Here is a 21,893-nt window from a genome sequence, read left to right as displayed (position 1 = left end):
CACATTCTGTTTTTATGCCCGTAAACTCCGTTTAAGGCTCCTAGCTTTCATATCTCAGTTTCTAACACTGCTGAAGTAGTAACTAAGGATGTGCCCATGACATTTTTAATTTTGAGCCACAAAAAAAGGACCATATAAATACACCCATTCTGGAAGAGGATCAAATTGAGCTTTCATAATCTCCATTTAGGGAGGTTTGAAGGAAAGTGATTACCTCATCATTTGCTATTATTATTGGTCATTAAATTTTAAACAGCCCTTCACCCGATGATCACAGGGCAGTTTACAAAATTAACCTTCAGAATTGGAACACAGATATAGCATCAAAAGAGTAGCCTGATCTTAGATAAAGAATGGAAGCAACTGAAGGTTGCTATTGCTATTCGTTTTCTTTCTCCCCCCCCCCCGATACAATTTTATTGGTTTTTTCCATATTACATCACAATATAAATAAACCAGAGCCATCACATGCTCCCCATCCCCCCATATATCCATCAATCAAACCTAATATTCTTTTGTCCCTCCCCCCGCTTCCCTCCGCCCCCACTCGATTTCCTCTACATTCTGAGATTACATTTATATTTGCATTTTACAATCTTCTCAAATCTTCTCTATATTCTTATTATCTTCGTTTACTGATTTACCTTCCCTCAGATACTTTACATTTTACTCCAGGCATATTAGCATATCTTTTTTGAGCAATATTTTACCATATATTCATCAAAACATTCCCACTCCTTTTTTAATTTTTGATTCGATTGGTTTCTTATAATAGCTGTTAGTTTTGCCGGAGTTAAGTATTCATTTAGTTTACAAATCCATTCTTCCCTTAAGCGTAGAGTCTGTGACTTCCACTTCGCAGCAATCACTACTCTAGCTGCTATACTTGCATATAAGAAGATTCTTTTTCCCCTCCGTGGTATCTCTTCCCCTATCAACCCAAGGAGATACAGTGGTGCCCCGCAAGACGAATGCCTCGCAAGATGGAAAACCCACTAGACGAAAGGGTTTTCCGTTTTTTGATGCGCTTCGCAGGACGAATTTCCCTATGGGCTTGCTTCGCAAGACGAAAATGTCTTGCGAGTCTTGAGAATTTTTTTCGCTCCCCACCCCCTTTTTCCAAGCCGCTAAACCGCTAATAGCCTTTTAGCAGCTAATCCGCTAATCCCTTAAACCTTTAATAGCCGCTAAACCGCTAATAGCGCTAATCCGCTAAGCCGCTAATAGGGTTGCTTCGCAAGACAAAAAAACCGCTAGATGAAGAGACTCACGGAACGGATTAATTTCGTCTTACGAGGCACCACTGTATATCTCTGGGTTTTTTATTATTGATATTATCAACATCTTAATTCTTCTTGTATTACTGTCCAAAATTTCTTAATTTCCTCACACCTCCACCACTATTGCTACTTGTTTTCAATGCTTCTATCCAACCCTTCTCCCCCTACACAAAGAAGCCTATATAATATATGCAGATCTTAAGACTGTGGGTCCTGCACCCACATTTAAGAATCCAAAGAAACGTGCAGGATCAGACATTTCCCTGTCCTCCCTCCAACTCTAACCATAATATTCATGCTCTTAATTAGGCCTTAAATCAGATCCTGATCACTCATTAATTCTGTAAGCATTAATTATCGGGAGGGGCCTGGAGAGGGAGTCTGGCATAGCTCCATGATTTTCCTGAACAGCTATGGGATTGCAACATGATAGATCTACATAGGCTCATGGCAGTTGGTTTGCACATTGCACATGTAACAGTGGCTGGAAAACAGCCTAATTCTTATTACTAGATTTTAGGGGGCAATCTACACTACTATTCTGAGGCTGTGAGGTTGACAAGTCCGCACCATGTAAACGGCCATTAATAGAATAGAATAGAATAGAATAGAATCATAGAGTTGGAAGAGACCACAAGGGCCATCGAGTCCAACCCCCTGCCAAGCAGGAAACACCATCAGAGCACTCCTGACATATGGTTGTCAAGCCTCTGCTTAAAGAAAGCACAGCACCTGGACTCGGGATCTGGTGGAAACCAAAAAATGACCAAAAGTGCAAGTGATGGGGGGTGCAAGCAATGTGGGGGATTTGGAGATCTGTTTGGAGAAGCCTGGCTGTTTGATGTGCTCTACCTATTGAAAACCAGAATCGTCTTTTATCGATTTGATTTAGCCTCTGTGGAAATAAGCCCCCTTAAACCACCCCCCAGCTTTGCTTTAAGGAAAGATAAGCACAGACCTATCGGTTTATCTGGCCTCTCTCGCTGAGCAGTTAACAGCATCAAACTATGACAACGGCACAAAAGGTTTCCAGCTGTAACTTCTAATTGCGTCCGCGACGCAATCAATTAAGAAACAGCTCTGCTATCTCAAGCAGCGCCGCTTTATTTTTCACTCTCCGTTCCCTCCAAAAGCAAAGGGGTGACATTGAGTTGCTGGACGAGCAACTATTAATTACATTCGGCAGCAGGCTACACCACAAGCAGCTATGCGGAAGACAGAAGAACCCTGTATATATTTGAGGCAGGAATGTCAGAGGAGCAAAGGAACAGCTGCAACTAGAACCATGCTCTCTTGGCGTGCAGTGGAGTTCCTGCTACGAAACTGACAAGCACATGCCAGGGTGTATGCAAGGCATTCTTCCCACATCAAGACTCATCGTTCTCTTTTTTCTTCCAGCCTTTTCTTCCTTCCTTGGCACAAAAATGGGCACAAGGCCCTGGAATGACAATGCAAATGGGCATGAAGGCATAGCCCATGGGTAGGCAAACTAAGGCCCGGGGGCCAGATCCGGCCCAATCGCCTTCTAAATCCGGCCCGTGGATGGTCCAGGAATCAGCGTGTCTTTACATGAATAGAATGTGTCCTTTTATTTAAAATGCATCTCTGGGTTATTTGTGGGGCCTGCCTGGTGTTTTTACATGAGTAGAATGTGTGCTTTTATTTAAAATGCATCTCTCAGTTATTTGTAGGGCATTGGAATTCGTTGTTTCCCCCCCAAAAAAATATAGTCCGGCCCCCCACGGGGTCTGAGGGACAGTGGATCGGCCCCCTGCTGAAAAAGTTTGCTGACCCCTGGCGTAGCCTTTCTTCACCCTCTCACAGTGCCAGTGAAACCTTGTTTTGTCTCCTGAGGGAGGCATTCGATATACAGTGGTACTTCTCGATGTGAACAGGATCCGTTCCAGAGCCCCGTTCGCATCTAGAAGCAAACGTAACCCGTGTCCGCTCGTCTGCGCGGGCCACGTTTCGGCGCTTCTGCGCATGCGCGTGACGTCATTTTGCGCAAGCAGCGAAACCCAGAACTAACGCGCTCCGTTACTTCCGGGTTGCCGCGGAGCGCAACTCGAACGTGCTTATCCCAAAGCACATTCAACCCAAGGTATGACTGTACACAACAAGTTAGCTTTTGGGCCACACATACTTCTGCTTGTGGGGCAGAAGAAGATCTAGCCAACCCCTAAGTACGACCCCCGCGTTTGGCCTCCAACTCATGGAAAGCGATGGTGGGCATAGGAGCCAACTCCTAGGGGCCAAAGGCCCCCCAATAAAACATTGGAGGGGACATCGAAATGATGTGCGTGCGCCACATCTTGTGATCGATTATGGGGGTAAGGCTTACCTGGGCCCTCACAATGTTTTATTCAAGTTGGCACCTCTGATGGTGAGGAACTTCTGATCCCAGCCTCTTTGCACATGCCCACATGTCAAATACCTGAAAAGCCCTTTTTTATTTTTTTTATTTCAGAAAATGTATACACATTGGTAACAAAAAACAAAAAAACCTTGAAGTGGTTTACAAAAAGATAAAACAAAAAGACCAAGAAAATGTTACAACCATACACGCAAACGTTAAAATTTTACTTGAAAACATACAAATTTTAATTACTCTCAATCATAACAGCCTCCTAAATGGCTTTACAGAATCTAATTCGCTTATTCCGAAACTGATAAATTAAGAGAGGAATGTTCTCAATTCAGAAATATTTCTGTGGAGAATTTTATACAATATAGAAGAAAGTCATTCTGGTGGTGATTCTTTCAGCATGGTTTTTTGTTGTTGTTGTTTTAAAAAGTTTTGTTTTATGATTTCTTTTATTTGGCTTTTGTATTATTTGTTAGGCGCCTTAGAAAGTTGGGTGTTTTTAAATATATATATATATATATAGGGATGAGGATTAAAAAAAATTAAATGCAGATTTTACATTCTTCCCTTAATAATTGGTTCTACGCAGGCTGTGATTTTGTGCTTTTTTTGTATTTTGCTTAACAGTTGGTTGATAGTATTAATTTTGACTGATTTAATACTTGCTTGTCTGAAGATGTCCTCTGTGGGAAGGGATGTCCAGACCAAGTCCAGTTTAAAGATAAGGAACCATAAGAAGGCAGAGCAGGGCTCTTGAAGCTGCCCATCAACAGTTGTTGATGTTTAGTCATTTAGTCATGTCCGACTCTTCGTGACCCCAAAACAGGCTGAACAGGCACCAGAGGCTCCAGGTTGCCCCCAAGATTGGGGGGGGGCAACATCACACACACCTCCCAACATCATGGAAGTCAGCGCAGCCTTCTGCAACATTGCACTGGGCTCCTCTCAACATGGGGAGGCTGGGCCCCCTTCAAGCAAATATTGAGGGGGCTAAAGAAACCTCGGCCCCCAGAGTTGGCACGCCTGGCAGAATCATAGTTCATCTTGTCACAGTTTTACCCATTATATGAGACCCTCCAAGTGTCTCTATTTTCCAACTTACAAAAGCCATCCCGCTTTTCCTTAGTACGTCTATTTTCATTGGAGAAATGTTGGTGGGTATGGCAGCAAGAATACTCATCGCACAGTATTGGAAGACACAGGAGCTACCCACGCTGGAAGAATGGCAGATGAAAGTCATCGACTATATGGAATTGGCAGAAATGACTGGCAGAATCAGAGACCAGGGAGAAGAGACGGTGAAGGAAGATTGGAGGAAGTTCAAAGATTATTTACAGAAACACTATAAGATAATGAATGTTTGATGACACCAGATTGAATGTAAAAGGTTATTAGTAAAAAAGTGTAAAGATTAAAAAGATCTAATATTTTAAGATATAAGGAAATGTAACTATATTAAGATATTAAGATTATGATAAAATCAAAGTATGACAGAGGGAAGGAATTTGCTGACAGAATATATGATCTGGAATACAGAGAAGGGAGGTCTGGGGAGGTCGGAGAAACAAGTTAATGCAAAGAATACAATGAGATAAAAATTGTTTTTATTCTTTTTATTTTTCTTTTTTACATTTTTTGCTGTTTTGTGTTTGGATGTTATTGTATTTGCTTATTTTTTGTCGTGTTGTGTTTTATTCTTTGTTGCTTTATACTTATTGTAAAATCCAATAAAATATTTTTTTTAAAAAAAAAGAGAAATGTTGGTGGGTATGGTAGGACGTCCCTATTTGCATCAGATAAATATTGAATGGGTTATTTGACTCTGAGCCATCTGAAGGCAGCTCTGTACAGGGAAGGTTTTTTAAATGTTTTATTGCATTTATTATATATGTTGGAAGCTGCCAAGAGTGGCTGGGGTAACCAAGACAGATGGGTGGGGTATTATTATTATAATTATTATTATTATTATGGAACAGGACGTCCCCATTTTCATCAGAGAAATGTTGGAGGGTATGTTATATTGATATATAGTGTATTCAAATTTTGGTAATTATTTCTAAAATTTGCCTCTATCCATATAAATCTACATGCTTTATGCAGATTGGTTTTTCTCTTCCATCCTCTTTTTCCAGTGATGTATTTCTTGTTTGTGGGCTCCCAAGTGTGTGACAATCGTATTGTATACCTGTCTTCTTTGCTCCATGAATCCCCTTCTTCCCTTTTCTAAAATTCCCCTTCTAAAGTTCTTTTTTCTTCTTCTTAGCAATGGCTCCAGTCTAGTAATCTCTCTCCGACCCGCCCCTTTTCCTTCCATCCTTTCTTTCTGCTTCTTTTCTTTCAACAAAACATATTTATTTATATATATATAAAGAGAGAGAGAAAGGAGATAACATTCTTCCTTTTTTCTCCAACCAAACAGCATTTTGGTAAGCTCTAGCAAAATATTTTTCGTGGCATGCTTCTCTGCACAATACAATTTGTGAGCATACTGAACAGCAGGAATTTCCCCAGTCATATTGCTTTTCATGTTGGGACTGCATTATCTTACTATTCCGACGCTTTTGAAAAGTGAGGTTAAAGCAGGAGCATGAAAAAAGTAGGAGCTGCACACTTATATAAGATGAAGGGAACGAGCTCACCTGCAGGAGTTTGATCCCTTCGCTATGACTAAAATGCCATTTCTCTCTGACATTACCACAGAGCTGCTTAACCGTCATCAGTTCATCTGTTTTTGCTGCCAAAGGACTGCCATAGGAATAACTGCGATGAAAAGCACACTTTCTGGGTGCGTTGCTGTTACAGAATTGTTTGGGGGCATTGATTTTAATTAACTAATCTGTTATCGCATTTCTGTACTGCTCTTCATCACATTTGTCCTAATCTTTGTTGATTTTTTTTAAACAATGAAAATATAGAGTCAATGGACTTTCTTGTGTGTTTTTTTTTAGGTACTGAGTTTTCATTTTTCTACATATCAAATTAAACATTTTACAAACTTTGAAACATCCGATGACTTGCCTTCTTTTCCTTCCATGGTTCATAGTACAGTTTCCTGCATATTTTACTATAACCATTCAAATCAGTTTTCCACTTTTACATCAAACAAATATTATTTACTCTGTTGAATTTATTGAACGCTGCCAGCGTTTTGAGCTGTGTAAAATTATTTCCCATATATTCAATAAATATTTTCCACTCTACTTTAAGTTGCTTGTTTTAGTTTAGTTTAGTTTCTTTTCTCCTCGTCATATGGATTCAAATATTTCTTTTTGCAATATGAAGGTCTGTGGGCTATCAATAAACTTGAACAGGCTTGCAATATTAGTGGCTGGGTAGGTGGATATAGTACTGAGTTTGCAGAACGTACCAGTTTAGAACATTTTTTCTGGAAAATACAGAGAGGCATAAGCATTAGCAGTTACAGGCAGTTTAGAAAAGAAACTGAACGAGAAACATAATTCAGCCTTTTCAATCCTGGCTCTTCAATTGATGGCAGTTGGTCTATTGACCTTAAGACTAAAAGGTTACTAAGCTAAACATCTGTACTGATGTGCACAGCTTTCCCATAGCACATGTGGAAACTCATATCCCTTTCACGACGAGAAAAGCTCTCCTCCTTTCAAAACAATGCTCCACTAGCCTAAGGTTGCTTGGGAATTCTTGTCCAACCAAGTCTGTAGACAGATATCTAATATAATTTACAGATTTGGGGTCAGCCAATGGTGAAGTTAACTTCTAAGACGGGCCCTTTCAAGTCTTGTGTTAATTACACAAGGCATCTGGAACTATGAAGGCATAACTATCAGAATAGAGATGTTTGGTAGAAATTTACCAGAGAGCTGGCGCAGCAGGCAGGTAGGAAGCAACATGGGATTTAACAAAATAATGGCGTGAGACAATTCCCTATGAACACATACACTGTCTCTAAAATGTGACAAACTCAGCATCCTATACCCTTTTAAAATGTGGCTCTTTCTTGGGGTGAGGGTGTTATTGGGTTGTTTTTATTCTGATTATATATGTTGTGATCTTTTCTGTGAACCACCCTGAGACCTCCGGGTATAGGGTGGTATATAAACACAAAATAATAGTAATTAATAATAATAATAATGCTCTCTAGGCTACACTGGAGTCAATATATAGCTAGCTAGATAATTTTTCAATGTATCTAAAACAGGTTTCTTCTACATTGCATACAATATTCTTCCCAGAAATCTTTCCACTGAATCAAGAATATTCCTCGCCTGTTTACCAGTTCTGGGACAAGTAAATTAAGTTTCTGTTAAGTCATTTAGGAGACTTCTATGACTGATAAACGGCGTTTCCATACGCTGCTCTGGTTCGCCAGAAGCGGCTTAGTCATGCTGGCCACATGACCCAGAAGCTGTACACCGGCTCCCTCGACCAATAAAGCAAGATGAGCGCCGCAACCCCAGAGTCGGTCAGGGGTCCCTTTACCTTTTATGACTGATGAAGCACAGTAGCTCTCTTTAGCATTTGATCCAAGAGGGCACCAGGTTGGCAAAGGCTGGAAACCCCATTCTAAAATCTTTCCTATGATTTGCAAAACCACTCAAAATGAGTGAGTTTACATACCCTCCAACACAGGGACATCCCAACATTTCTCCAGTGAAAATAGGGGTGCCCTATCCCATTTCCTCTACAATTTCTCTGATGAAAACAGGGACATCCTAAGGAAAAGCGGGACATTTCGGGATCAAATTAGAAACCGGGATGGCTTCTGTAAATCCAAAACTGTCCCTGGAAAATAGGGACACTCGGAGGCTCTGTGTTTAATTTTTATTTTGAGAAGTAGTTGTGAGACATCTGCAATAATCTGTCAGTTTTGGAGACACTGCAAATTCATGCTCAACAGCATATTATCTGTATTTGTTATGCAGAGCCAGAACCACAAATGTGGGAATAGTGTTCAGGGTATTACCCCCACTCTGAAGGAGAAAAAAAACCTGGTTACTACCCAGCAGAAGATGACATATAAGTGGAAGTCATCTGGCATCTGGATTATATATTCAATATGCACTTTTGGCTTTTGACTGCAAGGGAAAAAACACATCAGCCCACACAGCATCTGTGCTTCTAATATAATTTGTTCTTCTCAACACTTCCTCCTATTGAATGTTGAAGATTTCCAGACGAATCTGTCTTGCCTGTATCTCTGGGTCCCCAAACCACACACTCCGCAATTACACAGGAGTTGGGTTAATTTACAAGATAAAAATGCAGAAGGCACTCTCTGCTTTCTTCTCAGTATGCAAAATTAAAGCAGGCATTCAGCAAAACGAGGACCTCCAACTCCTACACAAAAAGTAATGTGTGCATTGAGAACGCAGGAATTTCCCCTCAAAGTACGTCAATAAATCAGAATCGCAAGCCCCTCTGCCTTACAAATTGAAATGTGCTCCTTATTATCGAAGCCTCAGTCCAACTATTGCTTGTACTGGATCCCAAACACTTTGCCTGTGGTTCAGTAGCTCTGACACTGACAAAATAATTCCCTCACAAACTTGGCCTTTCATGTCCTATTTTACAAGCAGAGGAAAACTCCTCGTGCACAACAGGGAATCCCCAATAATAGGAAGAATATTTCCCGTCATAGAAGAGAACAGGAAGTCCCTGCGCATACTGAACTTCTGCCCGCATCCCTTGAGTGCAATCCAACAAAAAGTTTGAAATCCATTCGTCTTATGCTCCAAACTAATTCACAAATTCAGCAAATTACATTTCGGAATCTTCCTGGAGGTGTGCCGTTTTAAACTGTAGCTGAAGGAATTACCTTTTTTAAAAAAAGTCACTGCACAAAAATTACACCCCGCACACAGAAACCTAGTGCATAAGGAAGTGGGCTAAAGTAGAAACACACGCATCTGGTGCGCTATTAGAGATTTGTTTTGTTCTTTTTAGAATGTAAACCCGCACCTGCGATCTGCTGCAATATAGTGGCAATATAGTGCAAGGAAAAAATTACACCCTGTGTAATTTTGCTGAACATCTCACTCATGTATAATTACCATCAAATTGGAGGGACCGAAGAGCACAGCTAAGTGCTTTTTTTAAAAAAAATATTGATACTTATTCAAAGATATACAAAAATACCTACCCATTATCTTTTTATAATATACTGAGATAAAACAGCTACTTAGTCTTACAGGAGAACATAGACAGAAGGGAGAAAAAACAAAGGAAAAACCAAAGAAACACAAACCAAGAAAAAAAGGAATAGAAAGAACACAGCTAAGTGCTTAAGGCTGCAACTCTGAACACATTTTCCTGGGAGTAAACCCCATTGAACACAACAGGACTTAGGAGTTGCCATCTGCAGGATTGCACCATTCTATTTACATTGGTGGGACACACCTAGCTTTCTGTGCCAGCCGACCACAATCAACTGCAGGAGAATAGGAAGTGGAAGCAGAGCTATTGAAAATGGAAATTATTCCTTGCCTGTGTGAGCTTTCCTTTCATAGCCAACAATGGGCACTCTGTATCCTAACAACCTCCGGACGGTGGGCATTATGTGGAACCACGTTTTACTAAAACCAGTGAACTTATTTCTATGTAATGTGTTGATAGGTAAAGGTAAAGGGACCCCTGACCATTAGGTCCAGTCGTGACCGACTCTGGGGTTGTGGTGCTCATCTCACTTTATTGGCCGAAGGAGCCGGCATACAGCTTCCGGGTCATGTGGCCAGCATGACTAAGCTGCTTCTGGCGAAACAAGAACAGCGCACGGAAACGCCATTTACCGTCCCGCCGGAGCGGTACCTATTCATCTACTTGACTCTGACGTGCTTTCGAACTGCTAGGTTAGCAGGAGCAGGGACCAAGCAAAGGGAGCTCACCCCGTCGCGGGGATCCGAACCGCCGACCTTCTGATCGCAAGCCCTAGACTTTTGTGATTTAACCCACAGCGCCACCCGCATCCCTAATGTGTTGATAGTCAGCACTTATATTTAACTGCATCTGTAAGCCTGCTTAATGGGATGTAGGTGGCCCTATCTTTCTCTGGAATGTGCCCATTACACAAATCACATTAATTTCTATGAAACTTATTTAAGTGTAAACTTGCTATGAGCTTCCAGATAAAACTCAGGGATGTTGAAGCAAGCTTTACTGAAATAAATGGAATTTACATTCCAGCAAAGTGTTTGAGATCAAGGTGATAGTCTAAGGTAATCAAACCATATTGAAGTTTCTGAGAGCACAGAAGACCATTTAAAAAAAAAAAAGCATCATATGCGACTTAAAATGCCAATATATCAATAATGTTAAGATCCAAAAATTATCTGTAGGTATCAGTTGTGGTATATTATAAACACAACAGTAACCGATTCAACATTTTCTGCTTGTTACAGTCGACTGGCCAAATCACTTCTGGTTTCATTTTAAACCATCAGAATGTTATATAGCCATCACCATGAAATTGCTACTTTACATTTTTTGCTTGATACGCCAGCCTCCGTGATTGCCTTGAAAATAAGTGATGAAGCCACACAGACCAGCATTACGTTTTCAAGCTACATTTCCTCACTTTAAATCAGACATTTGCTTAATTGTATTTATGCCAAAAAAACCAACCCAAAACTAGCAGATACTTTACAAAGTTGGTACTTTAATGGAGACATTTTTTAAAAATGTTGTAGCCTAAATGAAAAACATACAAAATATATATTGATAGCCATGACACTGGAGCAAACTGCAGGCAACAGTTTCATCATTTTTTTATGTTTTCTTGCTTGCTTGCTTTTATATCCTGCATGTTGTTCCCAAGGAATCTACCATCCAGACAATGACCAGATCTAGATCTACTTAGCTTTTGTGAAGTGATAGCCTTACATATGACCTCAGACTGTACCCTGGGACCCAGGATATTTTTGCGTACACATTTTCTCATTCCACTCTGCTTCCAACTTACAGCAGGGAAAATACCTTAGCAGCAAGATAAGGCAAAAGTGAATGGCACTAACTACTAAACAACTACTTCAATTCACAGCGATGCGCCCATGCCAATGATGGCCAAACAACCAACAAGAGTGCTGTTTTGCCTTAGCTAGCCTGCTTGTCTGGGGTTGCCAAGACATATAACCAGCTTACCACTTAGTAATGCTTTCTGACACATGGCTTCTTAGTCACCTATATTACTGCAAACCTGGTATAAACTAAGAATGAGGTGGGAAACTGGTTCCATTTAAATTTTAGCTCACATGGAATAGGAAACCATGGTTTCTGCTAAAACACTATACTGTATTGAGTCTCAGAAGAATTGATGCATTTGAATTATGGTGCCGGAGGAGACTCTTGAGAGTCCCATGGACTGAAAGAAGATCAAGCCTATCCATTCTGAAGGAAATCAGCCCCGAGTGCTCACTGGAAGGACAGATCCTGAAGCTGAGGCTCCAATACTTTGGCCACCTCATGAGAAGAGAAGACTCCCTGGAAAAGATCCTGATGTTGGGAAAGACGGAGGGCACAACAGAGGACGAGATGGTTGGACAGTGTTCTCGAAGCTATGAACATGAGTTTGACCAAACTGCGGGAGGCAGTGGAAGACAAGAGTGCCTGGCGTGCTCTGGTCCACGGGATCACAAAGAGTTGGACACGACTAAACAACTAAACAACAACTGAGTCTCAGGTCCTCACAAATACAGACAGGTCCCTTATGAAGCAGAGAAGCATTCCATTTTAAACTACCCACGGAACCCTGTGGTGTCCAGAATTTGGGACACTATGGTTTGTTTAAAGCTGGCATGCTTTGGCCCATAGGGTCATGAAGAGTCGAACATGACTAAACGACTAAGCAACAACAACAGTGGTTTGTCAACTAGCCAGGATCTGAAACCAGAGTTGAACCCAGCTTGATCTCACCAACTCTAATTCAAGCAAACCAAAGCTCCCCATGTCTGGACATCACAGGGAACTCTGGTTAGCAGAAATGTTCCATCACCCTAGGAAAAGAGGAGGGCAGGAGAGGGGATTAAAATAGTTTGGGTTTTGCCAGGTTTTCCATTACATCTGAACCAAACCTAAGTGTCAGAAAGTGAAGTCCGATACAGAAGGCTTCTCCATCAGAAGACATCAAAGGCTAAGTCCGGAAATTGTGTTTCTTTATCTCATGTTGTACAAAATGCTATGGTTTTAGCAGGAAAGCGCTAGGGAGATACCCAAAGGAATAGTGGGTTTTTCAGACTTTGATAGAGGTCATGTCTGGCTGAGAATCTTTATTCCCAGTGGAACTATCTATCCAAATTAAACCAGACTTGGCTCAAGCAGGAGTGCTGCACGCTGTCGATTGTGTTGATATTTCCAAACTCTCCAAATCCTGCGTAATTCTTCTGGCTGATTTTGAATATGAAACAGCCTGATGCTCCTCAGCAATAGTATGTCACTAGCAAATTTAACACGTTATACTGCAGAAGCTACACAGTCACAAATGCACAGGGGTCATAAGGACTAAAGCCTGCCAAATGGGAGCAGCTTCGCATTTCAACATCTGCTTCGTTTGCGGACGGCTGCAAAACAATCTGGTTTTGGATGTGACGCTGCAGAACACAACCAGAAGGTGGGAGCTGTTGCCCACCCAATTTTTCTTTTTAAATGTCATGATGCACACAGGATTCATGGAAACAAAATAAAAAAATCCCTTCCAGTAGCACCTTAGAGACCAACTACGTTTGTTATTGGTATGGGCTTTTGTGTGCATGCACACTTCTTCAGATACACACGAAAGCTCATACCAATAACAAACTTAAAGGTAAAGGTACCCGTGCCCATACGGGCCAGTCTTGACAGACTCTAGGGTTGTGCGCCCATCTCACTCAAGACGCCGGGGGCCAGCGCTGTCCGAAGACACTTCCGGGTTATGTGGCCAGCGTGACATCACTGCTCTGGTGAGCCAGAGCCGCACATGGAAACGCCGTTTACCTTCCCGCTAGTAAGCGGTCCCTATTTATCTACTTGCACCCGGGAGTGCTTTCAAACTGCTAGGTTGGCAGGCACTGGGACCGAACAACGGGAGCGCACCCCGCCGCAGGGATTCGAACCGCCGAACTTTCGATCGGCAAGCCCTAGGCGCTGAGGCTTTTACCCACAGCGCCACCCGCGTCCTAATAACAAACTTAGTTGGTCTCTGAGGTGCTACTGGAAGGATTTTTTTTAATTTTGTTTCAACTACGGCAGACCAACACGGCTACCTACCTGTAACTAGGATTCATGGACAATGCCTCCTCCAAATTTCATCAGAACGAGACACTCCATATTTCATTTATTTAAAAATATACACCTAGCTTTTCAAGGCAAAGAAGTATTTTGCCTCCAGTGACAGTCATCTTGCAGCGTTTGTCTGTACCCGGTTCCAGTCTAATTTTAGGTTGGTCAATTTCTCCTGGATAACACCATCTCAGAAAGCATGTCCAAAGAACATTACTTACCCCTTGAGCTCTAAAAGTAAATTTAAAGGATCCCTTTGATGTATCAAGGCACGGCCTCTTCTCTGACCTCTCTCAATGCCCTCACATGCTAACTAGTCCTCCCTCTTCTGCCGTTTTTACCTCAGTGCCAAGCTTTTAAAGTATGAAGCTCTTTTATTTTATTAAGCTATTTATAAACTGCCCTCCGTCAAAAGGTAGCAGGGTGGTGACTGGCCAAACAACAAAATAATAATAATAATAATAATAATAATAATAATAATAATAATAATATCTTTATTGTCATTGCCCCCTTCGGGGACAACGAAATTACTTGACTGCTCCATAAAAACACTAATTAAACAATACAGTATAATACAGCAAGGGAGATTAGATGACTTTCAAAGTCCGGGCTTCCCATTCAGGGCTGAGATCGCTCTGGAGAAGAAGCTGTTCTTAAGACGGCTTGTTCTTGTCTTCATCGTCCTGTATCTCCGTCCCGACGGCAAGAGCTTGAAGAGACAGTGACCAGGATGCAATGGATCTTTTACTATGTCCAGTGCCTTCCTATGGCACCTTGTGGCATAACTCTGCTCTAAGGTGGAGAGTGGGCAGCCAACAATGCTCTCTGCTGCCTTCACAACCCTGCACAACCCCATCCTGTCCTGGGTAGTACAGCTTCCGTACCACACACATAAGCCATAAGTGAGCACGCTCTCAATGGCACAGTGATAGAAGGCAAGCAGCAGTTTCTGCGGAAGATGATTTTTCCTTAGTATTCTCAAAAAATACAGTCTCTGCTGCGCCTTCTTCACAAGCCCCCTTGTGTTGACACTAAAATCTGCTCTGGAGGGTAGGATTCGAACCAGTGGCTTCAAGTTTCAAGAAAGGAGATTCCAACTAAATGTTTGGAAAAACTCTCTGACAGTAAGAGCTGTTTGGCAGTGGAATGGACTCCCACGGGAGATTGGGGACTCTCCTTCCTTGGAGGTTTTTAAACAAGAGGTTGGATGGCCATCTGTCATGGATGCTGAGATTCCTGCATTGCGGGGGGTTGGACTAGATGACCCCTGAGTCCCTTCCAACTCTATGATTCTATACCCAGGGAAACAGAAAAGTTTTGATCCAGAAGGTAGTGTCATGGATAGTGTCACGGCTTCTGAAATGTTGGTTACTGGTGAATTATTGCAGAATCTGCTTCATTGCTCAAATGACAAGTTCTGGGATAGTCTAACACCCATTTAAGTTTTCTCCTGAAAGAGCGCTTGCCTGTTTTCCAGGGCAAATGCCATTAAATAATGCTGAGCCTTTTCCTGAAAGGATGATTGTCCTTCCCTCCAGGAAAGACAGAACATCCTCCGAAGAAAACAAAAACGCTAGTTCAGCTATAGGGCCCATCCTGTCTCCAATACCAGGCAGTTCTGAACGCTGACATTTACAACCGCAAAAATCATTAATTGAAGAACTCCATGCCATGTGATTCACTCCTACCTTTGGACAGACTAGGATATGACAGGACATTCTGAGCTTGACATCACATGCCTTAATAAATAAAATACCGTGTAATAAATAAAATACTGGGTGGGGGTTACTGTTTTTGTTTGCTGTTATGTTATGCATTTTTGAGTTTTTATATTGTAAATTGCCCGGTGATACTCAGATGAAGGCACATAAATTCAATAAACAAATTAATAAAGTTAACCATAATCTACTGTTATTTCTGTCCTCCACAAATCCACCTGTTATAAAGTCCACATATACCAGACCTTCCAAATGTCCCTATTTTCCAGAGACGGTCCTAAATTTACAAAAGCCATCCCGGTTTCTGATTTGATCCTGGAATGTCCCGCTTTTCCTTAGGATGTCCCTATTTTCATCAGAGAAATGTTGGAGGGTATGGAATTATGTCACACACGCCCAAGCCAAGGGAGGCCTATACAAGCTTTAAAATACATCTGAAGACAGCCTTGTATAGGGAAATGTTTAATGTTTTATTATGTTTTTATATATTTTGGAAACCGCCTGGAGTGGTGCGGGAGCCCAGTCAGATGGGTGGGGTAGTAATAATAATAATAATAATAATAATAATAATAATAAACTCTATGGAATAGGATGCCCCTATTTTCATTGGAGAAATGTTGGAGGGTATGATATATCATTATATGACTCGGCTCACTTTTATACCTGATTCCTGTACGTACCCTGTAGCTTCCGCATTACCTGAAAGGATTTAAACCTGTTTATGTTTCCACACAGCTTCTGACATCGCATGCATCTCTCACAGTGATGACAAAGTACAACGTGAATGCAGAGAGCCTATTTTGGGTGACTCTCTGTGTACTTCTTAAGAGAAAAATTGAATGCATTGCCCACAAAGCCAGGCACAATGTCCACTTCAGCACCTTGAAAGTAGCTATATTAGAAAAATTGCCCCCTATGTGATTATAAATAAGGAATGGTAAAATAAAACAAGATAGAGAGTTATACCGATGGATGACTGACTGAGGAGAGGATCAATATCAGCAGAAAATAAAAGATGGATATTAGCTCTTGAAATCTAGAACATGGGGAGTCCCATTGAAATCAATTAATTAATTTGGACTATAATTGGCTGTATTGTTTTTTGGTTTTGAATGTGGAAACATTTGGTTTGATTTGTTATAAATATGAATGGGTTTTTTTAATTGGAAAATGAATAAAAATTATTTACCAAAAAAAAAAGTAGTTATATTTTTACCTAAAATTTGAGAATCGCTCGTTTTCCCTGCTGCACTAAACTATATGTATTGCAGGCTTCAGGAGATCAGAAACCAAAAGGTTTCTTCAGTGCTACTTTACTTCAAGTAATAGATAATGTACCTTAAAAGCAACCACCTTCCAAGAACCTGCTGTAACAAGTCTGTGTAAAAACAATAAAGCAACAGGGGCCTTTTAGAAACACCAAGTTTAGGCCTGTCCAGATTAGATAGCTGTTGGTTTCTGAAAGAAGGCAAATTTCTCACCAACAATCTTAAGTCAGAGACAGAGAAACTCTCTATAGTGATGAGAGTTGGTGGTAGTATTCTAAAAGGGGTTGATTTTCTCTTTCTTTACTGAAATACCTGTATTCAAACCGCTCCTTCATAAGATATATCAAAGTGGCATACACCGTACAAAATAGAATAAAATCAGTAGAATTATCATCTACCAATCCTTACAGTATGATCCAGTGCAAACAATGCTTAAACATAGATTCAGGTAGGTAGCCATGTTGGTCTGAAGCAGTCGAAATATTTTGAAGGCTTAAACACAGTCTAGCGCTGCATTTTGCTGCCTCAACCTGGTTAAGACCCCAGGTAATTGCCCTCAAAGCAAACAGTTACTTGGTGAAAGCATGGGTTCACTTGCCAAATTAAGCTCTCCCCTGGCAGGCCATATAGCTCTTCAAGTTTAATGTTTGTATATTTTATATTGAAGTTTTATTTTGTTTTGTAACCTGTCCTGGGATCACGAAAAGTTGACACCACGCAAACAAACAAAAAAACGGCAATGTGGTTTTGAGTCCTTGTTTGCAGCCAAATGTTAACTATGGATTAAGTACTTAGTAAGTCCTTGTGTTCAACGATTGACTCCTGCTGAGCTAATTCTGTTGGAATCCTTTGCACAGGAATACAGGAATAAGCCATATTAAACCCAGAGAATTCCGTTGGAACTGCAAAAATAGCAATAAAGGTCTATCCAAGAAATCCAGGGCTCCTCTCCAATACTTGTGACAAAACCAATCAATCAATCTCTATGGGTTTGACCACTGAATTTTGTGGGGGAATATTTTCGTATTGTATATGCTATGCAACAAGAACAGTGGGTTAGCCGTTGCAGGATAGGACTGTTGGTATTGTCATTTAAGACAGTGCACACCTGAGTAATCACACCTAAGTACAGTGGTACCTTGGTTTACGACCTTAATCCATTCCGGAAGTCCGTTCTTAAACCGAAACCGTTCTTAAACCGAGGCGCGCTTTCTCTAATGAGGCCTCCCACCGCCGGTGCCCTTCTACCGTTCGGATTCCGTTCTTAGACTGAGGTAAAGTTCGCAAATCAAGACACTACTTCCAGTTTTGTGGAGTTCATAAACCGAATCGTTTGTAAACAGGGCTGTTCTTAAACCGAAGTACCACTATAAAAGGTAAAGGACCCCTGGACGGTTAAGTCCAGTCAAAGGCGACTCTGGGGTTGCAATGCTCATCTCGCTTTACGGCCGAGGGAGCTGGCGTTTGTCTGCAGACATCTTTCTGGGTCATGTGGCCAGCATGACTAAACCACTTCTGGTGCAACCGGACACCGTGACAGAAGCCAGAGCGCATGGAAACGTCATTTATCTTCCTGCCACAGTGTTATCTACTTACACTGGCATGCTTTTGAACTGCTAGGTTGGCAGGAGCTGGGACAGAGCAACAGGAGCTCACTCTGTCACGGGGATTCGAACCACCGAGCTTCTGATCAGCAAGCCCAAGAGGCTCAGTGATTTAGACCACAGCGCCACCCACATCCCTTTAAGAGTGACAGTGCACACCTGAGTAATCACACCTAAGTAATCGCTACTCAACGCCAATCAGCGCCACCTTTTCTAAGTTCCAAATGTGCCTGTGAGCCTGAAAAGGTTCAGGACCGCTAACCACCCACTGGAAATAAAACCATTTCAGCAAGTACACAACACTGCGGCCTTTTTTCTATGTTCTACACGCCCATCTGCCAATCTTTCCGAAGACGCCGCAAAGAAATAATGCTCGAAGGCCAGTGCTTCTGAACCTCTGGAGGAGAGAAAGAAATCATCTCATTGTGCAAGAGCAGCCTCAGCTGTCAGATTACAAGATGCCCTTTGGTCCACAGCTGACATGGAGTGTAAGACAACAAATCTGTGAAAATATAAAGGCGCCACGACCGTCCTTGCATCTTGAATCGTGGGGCCCAATCTCAAAAACATTAACTCCGAAGCATTTCCAAGGGAATGCCTTAGTTCTAGGAAAGCGTAGTGAGGACAGCAGCGCCATGTCTGTTTTCTTGCTCCAGGGGCACTGAAGGACCTTAAGCAACGCACACAAAACTTGACTGGCACGGCAGCTGAACACACCAAGGACACACATGCCCTACAGCCATAGTTAGGAAATCTGGCAGCAGCATTTGGAAGGGAAGGTTGCTCGACGGTAACAGAAAATGACTTTGAAATAACTTGGAAGGGTTCAGGCTTGGGCATCTCAAGAGTTGAAAAGTCTCTGCGGCGGTTAGAGCCATCAAAGGCGGCCAGGATTCAAGAAGAGCTTGGGCGGGAATGCCAGACAATTCTACGCCTATGTGGGTAGACAACCCATTTTCCTTCCTGGCAAGAGATCATTGTGCCTCGTGGTATGCTTTGCCAAGACTGAGTTGCTAGCCTTTTAGGGTAGCCTTGAGAAGCTGAGCCCAAGGAGGAGGACTGAAAAGCTCATGAGCGCATGCAGAACGCCACACAACATGTTTTGGATTGTTGTTGTTTTTTTTTTAAAAAAAGTACAGTGGTGCCTCGCAAGACGAAATTAATTCGTTCTGCGAGTCTCTTCGTCTAGCGGTTTTTTCGTCTTGCGAAGCAACCCTATTAGCGGCTTAGCGGATTAGCGCTATTAGCGGTTTAGCGGCTATTAGCGGCTATTAAAGGCTTAAGGGATTAGCGGATTAGCTGCTAAAAGGCTATTAGCGGTTTAACGGCTTACAAAAAGGGGGTGGGGAGCGGAAAAAAATCTCAAGACTCGCAAGACATTTTCGTCTTGCGAAGCAAGCCCATAGGGAAATTCGTCCTGCGAAGCGCATTGAAAAACGGAAAACCCTTTCGTCTAGCGGGTTTTCCGTCTTGCGAGGCATTCGTCTTGCGGGGCACCACTGTAAAATATTATTTTCTAGGAACACTGTGCAGAGATCGCGTCGTATTTGAGTCCTGTAACATCAGTTAAACGATCATCACAAGTGCTACTCAGAAGATGCACATAACTGGAACGTCTCGTGTTAAATTTGTAGAATCATAGAATTAAATTGGAAGGGATTTTGAGGAGTGTCTAGTCCATAAGGACATTGTTAGAAGAACCGCAGTACGGTTTGTAGTAGACTGGCAAAGTGTTTTGCGGTCCTTTGCCATTTAAAATCATTGCAATCGCAATTGCCCACTTCAGCAAATAACTACAGCAGCTCATTAGTAACATTAATATAGTCATTATATAGATTGCCCCAGCTGCCCATCTTTGCACACAGTTAGAAGCAAACACCATGGTACTTTTCAAAATCCATTTATTATTTAACTAAGCTTTCTTACGTTTTTCGCAATCAGTCTGGAGGAGAGATCTTTTTACAACAGTGAATTTATTTTATTTATTAACCTCATTTAAGTCTTGATTCTCCAAGAGGCTGCACGTAGAGCAATAAAACGACCATTCGTTCCAGTGTAATAAGGAAAAGAAACTAAAAAAGGGAATCTCTATATCAGAGCAATCCAGGGCCTGAGTCACTTGTAACACTGAGACAAACCATGGCTTAGTCACTTCATGCGGTTGTTTCTTATCATCCTCTGATCCTGCTGCTGCTGGGAACCAAACCATAGTTCAACATAGTGCTGCACCCAAACTCCAGTTCATGGTCTATCTCCCCCAAACAAACCATAAGCGGTAAGTCATAGAATAAATCTTAGCTAAGCCTGTATTTTGTCAGAGAGGGAGAAACCATGAGCCTGCACTTCAGACATTATAATTACTCCCCCCCCCCCATTTCTATACCACTTTATATTTTTAAGGAAAAAATCCCAAAGCAATACACCGCAAAGACAAACCATGGCTTAGCTCAGAGCACAGTGTCGGCAGCAACATCAGACGGTACTGACTTCTCACTGACAGGCAGCACACTCATTTCTTCAAAACTAAGCCATGGTTTGGATTAAAATTACATTTTGTAATTTTACAAACGATTTTGTAATGGCGTCGGCCCAGTATACCTGAAGGAGCATCTCCACCCCTATCGTTCAGCCCAGACACCAAGATCCAGCTCCAATGACCTTCTGGCGGTTCCCTCACTGCGAGAAGTGAGGTTACAGGGAACCAGGCAGAGGGCCTTCTCGGTAGTGGCACCCGCCCTGTGGAACGCCCTCCCATCAGATGTCAAGGAAATAAACAACTATCCTACTTTTAAAAGACATCAGAAGGCAGCCCTGTTTAGGGAATTTTTAAATATTTGATGTTTTGTCACATTTTTTATATTCAGTTGGGAGCCGCCCAGAGTAGTTGGGGAAACCCAGCCAGATGGGCAGGGTAAAAATAATAAAATAAATTATTATTATTAATATTATTATTATTATTTACCTGGCACCTCAACACCAGCTGTGGATGTATTTAAGTGGCAGGACATAGAAAAGACCCTCTCTGAAGCCCACACCCTGCTCACCTCAAAAGGTAACAGACTTACAATGCAGATTTAAGCAAATGGGAATTTTGCAAGGGAGGCCATGATCTTTTGGATTCCCCCATTTGGAGTTTATAGCTCGAAGCAGCATTCCGTTTCACCCCTGAAAACATACCAGAAGCCAGGGTAGACTTTGCAAGATGAGTGCAATTATTTTCAATGCAGGACTACCCTCTTCGCAATCTGACCACTGCATAATGGACCAGTGCTTTTCCCAAGAAGCCGCAACACACTGCAGTAATCTAACCTTACCGTGAAAATAGCATGGATTAAGTGAGGCAAGATCGCATCTATATAAGAAGATGGAGCACCAAAGTAGGAAAAAGGTATTTGAAACCCTGGGTGCTGCTTGGGCCTCCAAAGATAAGGTAG

At 41.8% G+C, this 21,893-nt stretch overlaps 1 protein-coding gene across 3 annotated transcripts in view; it reads right to left on the bottom strand.

Annotated features, from left to right (window-relative positions):
* TSPAN12 (tetraspanin 12) overlaps positions 1 to 21,893 on the bottom strand; it is an 86,104-nt gene that overhangs the window by 59,432 nt on the left and 4,779 nt on the right. The window contains exon 3 of one of the 3 annotated variants that reach the window (XM_083400037.1): positions 5,831 to 5,971. The exons of the other annotated variants lie outside the window; for them this stretch is intronic. Within the exon in view, the coding sequence (XP_083256163.1) occupies positions 5,831 to 5,959 (129 nt within the window). The 5' untranslated portion in view covers positions 5,960 to 5,971. The remainder of the gene's footprint in view (positions 1 to 5,830; positions 5,972 to 21,893) is intronic. 3 annotated transcript variants of the gene reach the window in all.

This window comes from Podarcis tiliguerta (assembly GCF_965153285.1).
Source record: "Podarcis tiliguerta genome assembly, chromosome: 10".
NCBI lineage: Eukaryota > Metazoa > Chordata > Lepidosauria > Squamata > Lacertidae > Podarcis > Podarcis tiliguerta.
The sequence above is the reverse complement of the archived record's forward strand: the minus strand, read 5'-3'. Positions and strand labels throughout refer to the sequence as shown.